The 15,488-nt window shown below is 47.6% G+C and overlaps 5 protein-coding genes across 5 annotated transcripts; 3 read left to right on the forward strand and 2 right to left on the reverse strand.

The window, feature by feature from the left end:
- Positions 1-1,726: 1,726 nt before the first annotated feature.
- On the forward strand, positions 1,727-4,554 carry EYB26_006586 (uncharacterized protein; the record flags this gene model as incomplete). Its single annotated transcript, XM_054265862.1, has 5 exons — positions 1,727-1,834; positions 1,892-2,198; positions 2,264-2,373; positions 2,435-3,097; positions 3,148-4,554. 5 exons carry the CDS (start codon positions 1,727-1,729, stop codon positions 4,552-4,554), a joined length of 2,595 nt encoding a protein of 864 aa, XP_054121837.1.
- Positions 4,555-4,875: 321 nt separating this feature from the next.
- EYB26_006587 (uncharacterized protein) lies at positions 4,876-7,273 on the reverse strand (the record flags this gene model as incomplete). Its single annotated transcript, XM_054265863.1, has 8 exons — positions 4,876-5,094; positions 5,172-5,806; positions 5,860-5,950; positions 5,998-6,115; positions 6,167-6,637; positions 6,690-6,953; positions 7,008-7,014; positions 7,069-7,273. 8 exons carry the CDS (start codon positions 7,271-7,273, stop codon positions 4,876-4,878), a joined length of 2,010 nt encoding a protein of 669 aa, XP_054121838.1.
- A 1,016-nt stretch (positions 7,274-8,289) lies between these two features.
- Positions 8,290-9,904, forward strand: EYB26_006588 (uncharacterized protein; the record flags this gene model as incomplete). Its single annotated transcript, XM_054265864.1, has 2 exons — positions 8,290-8,877; positions 8,957-9,904. 2 exons carry the CDS (start codon positions 8,290-8,292, stop codon positions 9,902-9,904), a joined length of 1,536 nt encoding a protein of 511 aa, XP_054121839.1.
- A 619-nt stretch (positions 9,905-10,523) lies between these two features.
- On the forward strand, positions 10,524-11,968 carry EYB26_006589 (uncharacterized protein; the record flags this gene model as incomplete). The annotated part of the gene is made up of 4 exons (XM_054265865.1): positions 10,524-10,769; positions 10,837-11,238; positions 11,296-11,591; positions 11,677-11,968. 4 exons carry the CDS (start codon positions 10,524-10,526, stop codon positions 11,966-11,968), a joined length of 1,236 nt encoding a protein of 411 aa, XP_054121840.1.
- Positions 11,969-12,365: 397 nt separating this feature from the next.
- On the reverse strand, positions 12,366-13,892 carry EYB26_006590 (uncharacterized protein; the record flags this gene model as incomplete). The annotated part of the gene is made up of 1 exon (XM_054265866.1): positions 12,366-13,892. One exon carries the CDS (start codon positions 13,890-13,892, stop codon positions 12,366-12,368), a length of 1,527 nt encoding a protein of 508 aa, XP_054121841.1.
- Positions 13,893-15,488: the final 1,596 nt, after the last annotated feature.

Consider the following 15,488-nt stretch of genomic DNA (forward strand, 5'->3'; position numbering starts at 1 on the left):
ATCTCCAGGTTTAAAGCCAGCTATCGTATAAAGAAAATCTTAAGACAATCCAGTAAGATAGTAGTTGCTTATAGCATCCTAATTCTAATAGCCTGCCCTGCGAATTGAATTCTTATCTACCCCTTATAATTTAGCAACTCAAGCTCCCCTAAACCAGCTAGAATAGGTCTTTCGTTTAGAAGCTAAACTAATAGCTTTGAATACCCGGCTTGTCTATTCTAGCTGGATCTCGTATAAGAGAGAGGAGCTGATATTACGGCCTTTAAAGAAGTGCTAATCGTACTATTATTACCGTTGCCAGAATTGGAGAACAGACTCCTGTATAATTTCCTATTAATAGAATAGATAGAATATTGTTTGGCCAATTGTACAGAGTAAAGGCTCCTTATGTCGTATTATCCCTCTATATTCTGTTCGTCCGAACTGATTGGTTTTTCCATAGTGCTTCATTATAATTATAGACTAACAAGGGGTTGGTCCTTCCTCTATATAAATAGTGAATAGATCTGCAAATTGGAGGCTCCGTCGATCTTCTCCTCGAAGCAGCATGTTATGACTGAATAAGAAGTCCACACTCGTATGAAAATAGGATTCCTGGGCCTGCGGTTTCCGGCCCTTTTAATCTGTCTCCTGCCAGCCTATCTAATAATATCGTACGAGGGCCTGGATATTCTCCTCGGTGTATCCATCCTGTAGGCTATTCTAGCCTCGGTTAATATATTCACTCAATTTCCGTTGATTCTCACAGAATCTATAGCTTTTAAGTAACTTAGGGATCAGATTCTGGTTTAGGGGTTCCCCAGAAACCGTACCGAGGGTCTTTTGGAACTTCCAAAGATCAACTAAAGATGCTGTATATTGCTTAATAGATAGATATCCTAGTTTTTAGGTCACTGGCTCTCCTTGCTCATCCATACGAGCCTTCTTATAGCGAGAGCGCCGGATCGGACGGTCTACAACGTACTTTAAGAAATAACAGCAACTTCTTCTCAGTGACACTCTCCCTATCCGCAAATCCATGCTCATGGCACCACTCTCGGTATTCCTCCTGCGGTTTGTCGTACGATTTGTTGGTTTTCTCGGCCCGCTGCCGTTGGAATTGATGTGCCAGTTCAATTGTACGTGCCTCCAATCTGGCATGATTCCTGAGGTGTCTTTGATTCTGGGCCTGTACAAGCCCGCCGGTGGTTAGGGCTTGGGATTCCATGTTTTTAAATAGATAGATGTATTGACGTATCAGATGTATACGACAAGGGGGTTGGTTGTATATGCTCGTACGAGCTAGTCATACAGCATCATGCAGGTCAGTACGCATCCGGGGCCTATCCGGCTGATCTAGGAATGACGGAATCTAACTAACTCGGGGGTTTTGATTACTGTCCGCCTTGCTGACCGCCTCCTATAGAGTTATAAGGGGTGGGGCCTGTAACCCGCGGCCGTAACCCGGCGTAACTTGACCTTTGCTAACCACCGCCAGATAGGCCTATCCACTACATAAACAAAGCGGCACGTACTAACTAACTAACTAGTTAACTACTGGGTAAGATATCTCCCTCAGCTAATATATAACCCGAGTTCGCAGCTCCTCGATGAAGCTCAGCGACCAGCTCTATCATCTACCCATCATCGCTAGAGGCTCTGTACCTGTGCTACAGTAGCTCATGCGTCCTGTATCCATGTTTCACGCATTATTTCTGTCTGTCCAGAAACCAAAAGAAGCGGAAAGATGTCGTCAAACTCGACAACCGCCAAGGTCGCACAGGCTGGGATTTTAAGTGGCAAGAACCCGGCCACGTATGATTCCAGTAACCCAATTTTGATCTTCATTATCCAGGTTTGCAGAACTCCCTTCTCAGTGTGCTTCGTACATGTAATCTGACCGACTTCAAAGGCTGGCATCATTATCATCTTCTGCTGGCTGCTGCACTGGCCGCTTTCCAAAATCCGCCAACCCCGCGTTATCGCAGAAGTCCTTGGAGGCATTCTTCTTGGCCCGTCCGTGCTTGGCCACATACCCAATTTCACCAATACCATTTTCCCGTCGCAGTCAATTCCAACCTTGAATGCGGTCGCCAATCTGGGACTGGTGTTCTTCCTGTTTCTTGTCGGTCTGGAAACCGATGTGAGGTTTTTGGTTAGTAACTGGCGGATCGCCGCCAGTGTGTCGCTCCTAGGAATGGTGTTGCCGTTTGGATTGGGTCAGTCAAGTCATGTCTAACCTGGCCATGATGGATATTCGCTGACACATGCATCGCCCGAACAGGATGCGCAATCGCTTATGGTTTGTACAATGAATTCAGCAGTGATCCGGGCACGGTGTCTGTCGAGTTTAGAACCTTTCTGCTCTTTATCGGCGTGGCTATGGCCATTACAGTATGGGAGCGCTCCGTCTTACGACTTTCAGATGTATGGTACTAATTCATTGTGTCATTAGGCTTTCCCAGTCCTCTGCCGCATTTTAACCGAATTGAAATTGCTCAGCACCAATGTCGGCGTGATTGTCCTATCAGCAGGCGTTGGAAATGATGTAATCGGCTGGATTTTGCTTGCCCTTTGTATAGCCCTTGTTAATGCCGGTAGCGGTATTACGGCGCTGTACGTATTGCTCGTTGCTGTCGGCTATATATTGTTTCTCTTCTTCATTGTGCGACCTATTTTCGTACGGTATTTGCGAAAAACTGGCAGTCTCGAGAAAGGGCCGAGCCAGTCAGCAGTTACAGTCACGCTGTTGCTGGTGTTGGCTTCTGCCTTCTTTACCCAGGCCATTGGTATCCATGCCATTTTTGGTGGATTTATTATCGGCCTGATCTGTCCACACGAGAAAGGATTCGCCATCAAGTTGACAGAAAAGATTGAGGATCTGGTGGCTGCCGTCTTCCTTCCATTATATTTTGCGCTTTCCGGTCTGCAAACAAATTTGGGTCTTTTGGACTCGGGCCTTGTATGGGGTTATGTCGTGGGAATTATTGCCATCGCCTTCTTTGCAAAAGTAATTGGTGGAACGGTGGCTTCCAAATTCACTGGTCTTCTGTGGCGGGAAAGCTTCACAGTTGGTGTGTTGATGAGTTGCAAGGGTCTTGTTGAACTCATTGTTTTGGTAATTGGGATTCCTTCTAAATATACAATCAGCAAGCTTACGAGTTATAGAACATTGGCCGACAAGCCAAGATTCTCAGCGAGCGTACGTTCACTATGTTTGTCGTTATGGCTTTGGTGACTACATTCATGACCACGCCGCTCACCATAGCCCTGTATCCTAAGTGGTATCAAGACAAGGTCGCCCGCTGGAGACGAGGCGAAATTGACTGGGATGGCACCGTGCGAGATCAAACTACAGCAGATTCTTCTAACGGCGCTTTTGAGAAGCCAACGACGAAGCCAATTGAACGAATGACTGTCTACCTTCGTTTGGATAGTGTGGCTAACGTTTGTACTTTTATTGGACTTCTCGGTACCGACGGCAAACCGGCTGAGACTGCTCCACGCGAACATTATTCCAAGCGTGTTTCAACAGACACTGCGGGAGAACCCTCGGTCGAGAATCAGCCTGTAGATGGCGCTGAGAAAAAGCCACTTTTGCATGCTCATGGAATTCGTCTTATGGAACTCACGGATCGTTTATCTAGTACCATGAAGGTCTCTGAGATTGAAGAGTATTCTGCCTGGGACCCAGTTGTAAATGTTTTCCTATCATTCGGCCAGATCAACAACATCCCTTCAGAGGGACGTGTCTCGGTTATCCCTGAGACTTCCTTTGCGGACGCAGTACTCGACATGGCTCGTGATACAAGCTCAAACTTCCTCTTGCTGCCATGGAGTGCGAGCGGCCGTATAATGGATCGTCAAAGCGTGTGGTCCTCGGAAAGCGCATCAGACAATACAGACGCACCGTATCCATCATTTGTGTCGGATGTCTTGCGTGGAGTCAGCTCTTTCTCAAACACTTCTGTTGGCATTCTCGTTGATCGAGCCTTGGATATGCCGAGCCAGGAACACCACACGCTTAAGCGAGCCACTAGTACATCGTCACTACCTAACATTCGGACCAATCTTGCGTCTCTAACCGCCGGAAACCGTAACCGGCATATTCTGTTTTTGTTTATCGGTGGTTCAGATGATCGCTTCGCTCTACGTCTCATCCTTCAACTCGCGTGCAATGAGTTGGTTACAGCAACGATTCTACATATTGATGTCCCAAAAGCCGGAACAGAGGCAAACGAGGCGGAAAACGACAAGACTTTCTTCGCCTCCATGCGTGATTCACTCTCCTCAGAGCTTTTGTCTCGCGTTGTGTTCAGCACAGTCGTTGCAACGGCTGCGAATGCCGACACAGTCAAACTCGCAGTCGACGCCGCCGATAATGAAACCAGTCAAGCACGCGGCGAGACCAACCAAATCATCGTGGTGGGCCGTCGCAGTTTAGGCAGTAGTTCTTCGACTGAGTCAAGCGATGGGCCTGATGCACGCTCTGTATTGGGTGTCGTAGGTGATGCTCTGGTGCGCAAGCAGTCCAGGGCTAGTGTTTTGGTTGTGCAGGCGGCGGGGGCTTATTAGTTTGTACATTTTTCGGCTATATATTTATACTTTTCTATCATGTTCTCGGAGTATCCAAGGAGGTTGTATATAGGTTCGATCCATATCAATTATACTTAACATAACTTGTTATTGGAACTATTTCCTTGAGTGAACGATGACAGTCTTCTTTTTCGTCAAGTCGAGTAATTAAAGTAACATACAACAGGCACGCAATTAAGTAATACTATATATGCATTAGGTTTGTTGTATCTACATACGGGACTAAACTGGTATTACATCGCATTAGATGTCGTCCACCTCCGTCCTTTCCTGAATTTACTACAGAGTTTCAGTAGACGTCTATGGCAGCAACTTAACAAATAACTCCTGGAGCTTGGAGTAGTTGGGAGTTCCAAGGCCAGTAGATGGATCCCAGCCCTTGACAGCCGGGAAGCCTTCCGTGCCGCAACCCAAGTTGGTTCCGTTGGTGATATCATTGAGAACCCAGGGGTTGAGGTAGAGAACGGGATTGATGAAGCCGACGGAAGATTTGCCAATGGCAAGACGCTCCTCGTTGATCTAGTTGAAGTCAGTTATACTACTTCTTAAAAGTGCAAAGCCACAGAATTGAGGGGGAAAAAAAAGACAGGACTTACAAGATTAATCACGGAGGCAAACAACGGGCTAGCCAAGCTTGATCCGAAGAAATGCACAAGCCTTCCATTCAAGAATGATTCAAAGTAGGCTCCATTGGCGGAGATATCAGGAATACCACGACCGATACGGTTATAAAGACCCTTGGTGGTGTTGACGTTAACATTCAATCCCGAGTAGTATGGGTACGAAGGGTTGCCAATGTGGAAATACTCCTCAATGGCTATCTCTTGGTACCACGGCCGAGCGAAATAGTTCGAAAAACCTCCGGCAGAAGAAAAGTTGACAGCGGTACCTCCAAGATTGACTTGCATGACGCTCTCGGGATCGGTGACTTTCTGGCCGGGGTAAAGCATTGTTCCGCTAACAGATGTCACGTAAGGACATCCGGATGGGTACTGGGGGTTGAAAACACGGGCATCAGGTCCAAGACAACCGTTGGCGTTACCTCCATCTGCAGGGAAGGAAGCAACGCCGTAGTCACCGGAAGCAAACATGATGGTGTGGCCTTGCAGACCGAGTTTGAGGAACTCGTTGCATTGACGTTCGACATACTTCATCGGGAGGTCAATTTCTGCCTGGCCGTAGGACGCAGAAATGACGTTGGCCGGCTTGTAGACGCCACACTGGAGCTGGCCTGTATCGTATTAGCACGTAGTGATGAATGGTCGTGGCTCAAAAGCTACATACCATCGTATCCACCTTCACGGGTATCGGGGTAGACAGGGTCGATTTTTGGATCATTGCCCGTTTCGCCATAAGCAGTGTAAGTGCAGTAAGACTACTTTGGTTAGCAAGAAATCTATAACGAAATTTGTGTAGACATACTCCATCCAAGGCATCCAAGAAGGTGTTGAACAAGTTGGTTGTAGCAACTTCGGTAGGCTCATAAAGCTGATCATCGACCTGGTAAAGGAGAACCTCTTGAGGGTATATCAAGGCATATCTGTTTGGCGATCAGAGACCATTCAATTTGAGAATGGGGAGAATAACATACGCCATTGTGATATCAATGTTTGATTCTCCTGTATTCAACGAACTAGAGGCGGGAACGGAGTAATTGGCGCCATCGATCAACTGGGGTTTAGGATATGTACCCTGGGGCACCTCGGGGTAGACATTTTTCCAGTACAGGTCCAAATCAGACTTGGCAAAGTAGTCACCCTGCTCATAGAGACCCAGTGCATTGTTGGGATTTGGCTTGTCGGTCGGCATGGGAATACCGTACAACGAACGAATGCAAGGAGGTGTCATATTGTAACTGCATCTTGCAAGATCCGAGTCTGAGCCACTAAATTGGACATTTTCCGAGCTGAGGTCATTGGCCGGGGCATGGATAGATGTGCGAGTTGCTCCAGCATTTACACCTCTCTTCTCTCTCTTCACAGTGCGCTTGACGGCCTGGGTCATTTTGATTCCAGGAGTGATGTAATCAACATGCGTCGCAATGTGCTCGGGCAGATGGTATCTATAGTTCATTTTGAGCATTGCAAACTAAATCATGGCGAAGATCAACCTACTCATCACAGCCGACTCGGACACGGTCACTCTGCATATGCTCGTGTTCATAGTACTCGGTTTTGAACAAACGCTCAGCTTCATCAGTGGTGGCATCAAATGCAAGCCAGCCCTTGTTGTCAGAATGCACAATTCGCGACTTGTCAATACCGGAATGGTGAAGCCACTCCTTGATGCTTTCAACGTGATGCTCGACCGGCGCAAACAAGTCGTGGACTTCCCCCATGGAGAGATATTGTCCATATTTATCAGAGCGAGGGTCAGAGCTGATAGTCATCAGTTAGTAATACATCATATTTGGTGTTTCGTCATCTACTTACACCTCCTCTATAAAAGATAAAGTTAGTTGCGTACTCATACAGTATCAGGAGGGAGACATACTCAGAACTTCCGGACCGTGGGGAAGGTTCGACTGGGTCAAACCAATTCGGATCGGCAAGATGGCAGAGCTCTCAATGCGAGCGCCCTTGACCCAGTCGGTCGAAACACGCTCACGCTTCTCGTGAAGAACATGTTTGGCGGGCGACGGGGCAGCCACTGCCAAAGCCGTCAAGGCAGAGACCCCGGCAATCTTGAGGAAGAACATGATTGCACAATGACCGATGTCACCGATCGTACTCGACTGTCAGTAGTCCTCAGGTCGGTTGTTCTTTTGTTCCTGATCGGCAGTCCAGGGGTGCGCGCATGGGACTTTAAGGAATTGCGCGACTCGACCCCTGTCGATTGACTATCTTTGTCCATAGATAATACCATGCCTGATCGGTCGGAGGATGGACTGCGGGGTTGCCATTTCATATTGAGTCTTATCAAAACAAATTGATGAACAGCCAATCTGGCAGGTCAATTGCTGTGCAGGATATTAAGCAGGCACGCGATGGATGCCATTTGCTGGTGGTGGTAGATGAAGGTTACATGGCGCCGGACGAGGGCTGGAGCTTAATTATGGTGGAGCTAGCCCGAAGAGGAAAGTGATAAACACGTAGCTGCAGTTGCTCCGTCGAGGGAGTCGCGAGAGAAGATTTGAGTGCCTTGGAAGAAGGCTTGACGGTTGGGGCTTGACTCTATATGGACGCTGCGTGAGAAGTGTAAGATTTTAGTCAGTGAGATAAGGAAGCTAAGCGAGGACGTTGGAGATCACGTTGATTGCGAGCGAGAGTGGGTCTGCGATGGTTTAGGCAGGTGGCTCTTTCCTTTGTTGACCCGTTCTTGCCCACTGGAGTCACTGGAGTCCAGGACACACCCATCCAATCCTTCTTCAGCTGCTCCTCGCTGGGCTCGCTGTGCTCGATGTGCTCGATGTGCTCCAACAACACTCCATGATGGTTGAGCTCGACGCCGTCCATTCAAGTGACTGCTGCTACGCCAAGTCGACTGAGGCTGCAATGCGGGATCCGCTTCTCGCTGATGTTACATAAACACAAAGACAAATCAAACCAAATGGCAACTCCGATCTCTGGCATGTGATCCATCTCCATCGCGAGATGGCATGAAATTCAAGAGAATATGGGAATATTCGTCTACTGTCTTCTGGGACCTTGTGGCTCTTATCGTTTTCTCCCGCCATAAACAACAAACGTTTCTCCCGACACGAGACAGAAAAATATGACCCAAACACCCTCGATTCAACAGGTTTCGCTATCGCTCAGTAGAGAGCGGAACGCAATCGCCCCCGCAACATGTGCGAATAACAGCCGCCTCGAACGCGATCTGAAAGCTGTGCGTGGTCATGTAGAGCCATTCTTTGCTTGCGCGAAGATTCCAGTTCCTGTCAATCAGCGCATGTCCCCATTCAATATATGCATCACCCAACAGTTTGCACATGCCCTCGACTCTGTGCACCGTCTGCTCGACCGAGTGCTAGTCGACATTGTGGAACGATGGTTTACCGATGCTGACGCCGATTTTCCGTCGCGGATGCCTCTCGAAACACACGAAGAGGAGGTGCTCAGATGGATCAGCAACCATGAACATAGCCAACCAGGGTCCGGAAAGATGCTAGACTTTCGTCAACGGTCAGGCATGTGGCGAACGGATATATTGTTTGAAGACCGCGATACTCCAGGCCCAAAAATATGCGAAATCAACGCCCGTATTCCATTCAATGGATTCTATATGGCTGGTTTGCAATGCGAAGCAACAAAGACCTTTGGGGCTGATCAAATTGGCTTCAAGGCGCCGAACGAACTCAAGGTTGGTATGCTCTGTTCCAGGATATCCTAGATGTTGTACGTTGAAGACACGCCGAGACTAAGTGCTTTTCAAATGACAGAACACGAAGGAGATACTGCTCAATTGTTTTGACCAAACAAAACCGATTTTCCATATCCATAAAAAATGGCCCGGAGTCGATTCGCGCTTGTTTAGTTACGACTACAAGAAGGCCACGGGCCAGGATGTAGTGCAGATCGAGCCATCTCAGCTACAGCTGGAAAAGGATGATACTTCTCCAACGGGATGGTCTTTATACGCAGATATTGGCAACGATGTCGGCCATGATGAGGCTACATCAAGCGCCAATAAAAGTCTTCTCAAAGTCGAACAATGTGCCCTTGAACTGTTTCAGGAGGAATTTTCCGACATGAATTCCATTGCCTTGAAGCAATTAGCGATGTGCAGTGTCAATGACTTTCGTACTGTCTTCTTGCTTCACGACAAACGCATGCTTGGCATTGTCCTGGATGAAATTGCGAATTTAGTGAAGAGAAATGTGCTTTCAGAAGATGAAGGACGAATTCTCCGCGACGGTGTCTCTGAAACTTTAATTCCGGGTTCGAGCGCTCTCAAGCAACTGCTCGAAGCTACCAAAGAGGATCCCATCGCCAAAAACGAGTGGATTGTCAAACCGGTGCGAGATGCAGCGTGCAATGGTATTCATCTTGGCGCTGATATCGAACAAGATGAGTGGTTATTGTTGTTGGAGCGATTGTCCACCCGTGCCCTCCACCCGGCAAGCGATGATGCTTATGTAGTGCAACGGCTGGTTCAGCACGCAAAGTACGATATAGTTCGCCACGATGTAATTGCTGCCAAAACCGAACAGTTCCATCTCATCGGTTCCTGTCATATGATTAATTCACAGTCACTGGTCTTTGGACCCTGGAGGATCGGCGACAAAGTTCATGTTGGCCTCGGCCCAGGTGCTCGCGGGATCCTCATGAGCTGTATCGTGAAACCTGCGGATCTGCAGCATTTGGATGCCAGGAAAAAAGAGGAATGAATCTGGATGGCTGGACACAGTCGCAGGATGCATAAGTATGGTAGACCTAGGCTTACGACTTACTCAATGCAGCCATGGTCGACCTCCATAAAAATTATGCCTCAATCTCGATCTGGAATCTTTGTTTGACCAGCCCTGAAGCCACGGAGATTTAGTGCCTGCGATTGACTGAGGTCTCACAACCGAGCTGACGGATCTGTGATTAACACACCCTTGAAGTTAAGAGAGTCTCAGCAGTATTGGTACTCGTCACATGGGTAGTGCGTAAGGGACATACTTAGCTGTCTAGATTACCGAGAATTGTTGTCCTTTATTGTCGAGCGTGGGACAGTATGTGGAGGTGATAAAGAAAAACCGCATTTTTCTGGCGTCGAAACAACCGTAGTTAACTCGAGTCAGTTAGATACCTACATAGGTCAATGAACCAGACACTAATGCCCGCTTCGGAAAAGGTGCCCAGCTCAACATATAAAGGTGGAGGAGATTTACGTTCGCTCTCTTTTCCCCGCCATCTTAGCCGACTTTAGAAAGTTTGATTGCAATTTTTTTAATCTACCATTGAGCAAGAACCTTGGATAAAAAACCTCCATACGATCTTGAAGCAATTATATGCGAAAATATGGAACCCGAAGAAATGAGAACACCAATATCAAGATCCTCTCACCCCACCTCGCAAGTACAAGATATCGAGATGTATGAACATTCCCCAACCCGAAGCGAAGAGGGAGTTGCTCCACCGCATGCTGTAAACATCACACCGCGTTGGAACGAATCGAAGACTACAATATGGAAGGTGACCGCTACATGTTGGTGCATGCTCGTAATGGGAGCTAATGATGCATCATACGGAGCGATAATACCATATGTTTGTCTTTACTTTCACGCTGGTTGACATGACATTTACTGATTAGAGTATTCCCCGGTTATCTAAGCTTGAACTATATTACCGAAAAAGCTACACGGTTATCTCACTAGTATTCCTCGCTCCCTTTGCAGGGTACATAATATCTGCCATCCTCAGTAATTTGATCCATCTTCAGCTCGGCCGGAAAGGTGTCGCCATTATTGGTCCCGGATGCCATTTACTTGCCTTCGCAATCATCTCCATCCATCCCCCATTCCCGGTTCTTGTGATGATGTACTTGGTTATCGGATTTGCAAGTGGTATTCAAAATGCAGCATGGAATGTATGGGTCGAAAACATGGCAAATCCTCATGAGGTTCTTGGAGTCCTTCCCGGATTCTACGGCGTGGGAGCTACATGCAGTCCTCTCATCGCTACAACCGTGATTACTAAAGCTGGATGGGAATGGTTCTCTTTTTATTATCTGATGGTATCTGTCCAGAGATCTTTTGTGGCATACACAATGAGGCTAATGAACTATCATCAGGTCGGTGCGGCCGCCATGGCACTTTTCTATACTGTAGGTGCTTTTTGGAGCGAAACAGGCTCAAAGTACAAGCAAGAAAACCCCAATCTTCCCAACAGGAGCGCACTCTCTCAAACACGCCATGCCTTAACTTACAGTGTAACATGGACGAGCGCCATGTTTCTCTTTCTCTACGGCGGCATTGAAGTGGGTATAGGGGGATGGATAGTCGTCTTCATGACGTACGTCCGCAATGGTAGCGCATTTGCGCCTGGAATGACGGAAACGGGCTTCTCGCTCGGCATCACATTGGGCAGGTTTGTGCTAGGATTTGTATCTCCCAAGCTCGGACAATCTCTTTCGATACCTTCTTGTTGCAATCTTACTCGAGATTGTCTTCAGGCTCGTTCCTTATTTTATTCTTTCTGCCTTTGCTGTATCCTTGATCGGGTTTTTCACGGGGACAATCTTCCCAGGAGTTGTGGTGGTGACGACTCGCCTATTGCCCAAAAATGTTCACGTTGCTGCTATCAGTTTTACTACTGCTCTGTCGATGGGTGGGGGGTCTGTTTTCCCATTCATGATTGGTGCTATCTCGCAGGCAAAGGGAGTCAACATTCTACAACCTATTATCCTGGCAATGCTCAGCGCGGCGCTACTAATCTGGTTAGGGCTGCTACGTTTTTCAAAGTAGCGGCTGCCATTGTCTATATTCATGGATTAAGAAGACCAGCATGCTAGACATGGTTTATTTCACTCTTCATTCTTTCTGTATGACGAATTGATGTCAGCCTCTCACTCATTGTATAGCTCATCAAGTAGAAAGTATATAAAGTCGTTCAATAGAGGCAGTACCTAATGACTTATCTTGGAACGATTGGCATCAGCTGGTTCTTGGGTTCAGTAATCAACCTAATGTCTGGTTTCACCAGTATTTTATTAAAAAGAAATATGTACTAAGAGAGTTTGTTTATGTACAGATACCCCGTTCTTGCCGCAACACAAGACAGACAGCAGACTACGCTATATCAAAGTTGATAAGCGGGCATAACCCAGGAAGTATGTCATGATAAAAGTCATGTCGAAGAAATTTAGGCAAAGCCAGCCCTGACAACGAAGCTAACATCATCATTGAATACGGTAGTACTGTCAAAGTCAAAGGGACCACCGTTGCTAGCGATGTAGCCAAGGGCATTGTAGTGACGCCAGTAACGGGCAGGGTAGCTCCAAGAGCGGAAAGTGTTGCCCTGGCCATTGAGACCGGCCTGGGGGCAGAAAGTAGCATCCTCTCCAAAGAGCTTGCTGCCATCATTAGCATTGAGCATCAGCTCATAGTTGGAATGGCGGATGAAGCTGCCGGGGGTGTCGACGGATTCGAAGGAGTAGCAGGCGCTGTTACCGAGACCGGTGCGGACGGTCCAGGTAGCCTGTTGTCTGAGGGAAAGGCTATCGGATGATGTGACGACTTGGGTGTTCACGGTGGAGCCGGTGTGGGCGATGTAGCGGTTTGTGCAGCATGCTGTTGTGGCGCGTAGGGAGATGATTTCACCAACGGCCAATCCGGGGCCACTGGTGAGAGATGCAGTGGCGTATCTAGCGGCGGCAATATTGGCTTGAACTCGGTTCTCAATATCATCTGAAGGGTAACCAGAGGTCATGACTCCCTCGTAGAATGTACCCTGGGCCCGGTCACTGTTGTCACCACCGGTACCAAGGATGATGGAACCCTCTTTCGACATTGGGTAGTAACCACCGCTTGGGCGAATACCGCTGTAATAGGTTGACAATGAGCCGGTGGTAGCATCACCTCCACGAATCGCCCACTGATTGGGTTCTCCCTTGACGATAGCAGTTATAAATCGGGAGGTGATGGTCGGGTCTGCGTTGTTGTTGATAGGGTCGTAACCAGAGAACAATCCGTTCTCGAGATCGGCCATGATCCAAGGACCAGGACCAGAACCTGTACCACGGCCAGAGCCATCACCAGTACCAAAGTAGATAGCCTCCATGTGGCCGTTACCGGTGTCATCACTGTTGACTTCAGCATTGCCGTAGTCGAAGCAACAGGCTGTGTTGTAGTGGGTACCATCCAAAACTGCGTACATACCCTCTGGAGAATCGCCCCTGGCAGTTCCAACGGCGGCGTTGTTACGGTAGCCGGTGAATGGCGAGATGAAGACACCGTAGGCCTTGGAGCCGTTCAAGGTGACGGGTGCGCCGACAGCACTGGCAAGATAGTCGTAACCATTGGCATCGGGACCGGTAGCGGCACCTCCAGGTGGTGCCTGGGTGAGGTGGTTGCCGTGGCCAGACTGGTCATAGATGATGGTAATGAGACAGGTGGTGCTAGCACAGAATCTGTCTTGGGCAGCAGCATTGGCAACACCGCCAGCGGATAGAGGCGTAATATCTGTAGTGGCACCATCAGAGCCACGGGAAACCTGGTAGAGTGCGCCAGTGAAGGAGTCGTACAGGGCACGAGTAGTACTGTGTGCAGCGACACAGGGGGTACCGCCGGAGGAGTAGATATCACATGGTCCAGCAAGGGAACCAGTGACATAGAGGCTCACAGCGAGTACACTGCTGAAGCGCTCGAGGATTGGTCGAGAGAACAACATGGCTTGTCGATTTCCTGGATGTATCTTGGTAAGGAATATACAGAAACACGTGAAATATTTTCGAACTCTTCAGCTACTTTATATCTATGGAGGGCCATCGATGGGTTTTATAGGTCGAGTTATGCCTCTATATTGCTAAGATGGAGGGTTCATCATGTGTCTAAGCTATGTCGCCGTCGACCTAGCTAAGATACTACGGTTTGCTGAGTGTTACATCGCAACACAGCCAGCCTATTCTTCCTAAGCATCTAGACAAGGCCAAGCTGTTCTCGGTCCCCCTCACCAGATAGACTTTCGAACTCCACTTACTTACAACAAATATTTATTGGACAATTATAGATGCATCCTTTTATCCAATATTTATGTCCGGTATCTCCACTGAACCATTGAACACGCAGGGTCGCACTGCAGTAATCAGTCATTCCTCAGCAAGCGTTCTTGCTAGCTAGGTAGGTATATTATATATTATCTCGATGAGCTATATCCAAATAGACTAAAACACATATACGTAGTTCGTACGTCTTGTCGCATCGCGTTGTTTCTTAAATCTCACGAGGAAACCAATTCGTTTGGAGAAGAACTTGCTAAAATTATACTCAGGAGCCGCAGGGAATCAAACAACTTCGACATTGGTGGAGTGCCTTAACGGAAGATCCTGGAGAAATAGTGCACTACCTAGTATTGTTACTACGAACAGACCGAGTGGTATTGCACCCAAACCCACAATTTCATTGGATCAATCGTTGTCCAAATAAATGCTTAAAAATTGCTGACTCACCTTTCGACACAGGACTCTCAAGAGGATCACCCGCACTGGACCCCTGTAGATAAATGACTAGTTACTCGTGGCTATATCGCCATCCAGTTCTATCACACATCTCCCCTTCATCTTGGTTTACACGAATGGAACATCGGCGTTGCCGACATATCTAATCTTATAATTACTAAATATGCCGCTTGGATGTAGAAATGTGATTGATCCTGTTATGGTCGGCCCGCAGTTCTTCAAGGAGTGTGGCTTTTCTCTGCTGACACGAGAAGATCCGTTTTGGGGTTGGCGATTTAATGCTCCACCGAATAGTTAACGACCCTTTCTATCAGCGAGTAGCTCTGACTAAGTCGGCGATGCATTACAGTGTTGAGTTAGTTAGTTGATATACTCAGCTAACAGGACCAAATTTCGACCAATTATTGCGCTGTTGGATATGAATCTTGTTATTTGTGGAGCTCCAACTGACTGGGATGTAACCACTATCAGATTCGTTCAAATTCTATCCACATGATGTATAAAAGAGAAGAACACTGAGCAATATGTAGTAGGTGTCTATTCGCTGACTCGTGCGATATTCTTACCCAGCCTTCCACTTTGTTAGGGCTACACAAAGGCGCACCATTATGTCACCTGACACCGCAAAATTTCCTAATCAGGCAAGTAAACCAAAAGACAAGAAAAGTGGTTGGGCAATCATGAAGTTAGTCGTACGTGGTAGCAAGTAATTGTATTAGTGGTTCGAAGAGTCCCAAGATAGCTTGATGGAAATACTGTCCATGGAATGGGCTTGCAGGATCGGCAATGGAAATGCTGGAGTTGGTATA

Source organism: Talaromyces marneffei, chromosome 5, assembly GCF_009556855.1.
Source record: "Talaromyces marneffei chromosome 5, complete sequence".
In the NCBI taxonomy this organism is placed as follows: Eukaryota; Fungi; Ascomycota; class Eurotiomycetes; order Eurotiales; family Trichocomaceae; genus Talaromyces; species Talaromyces marneffei.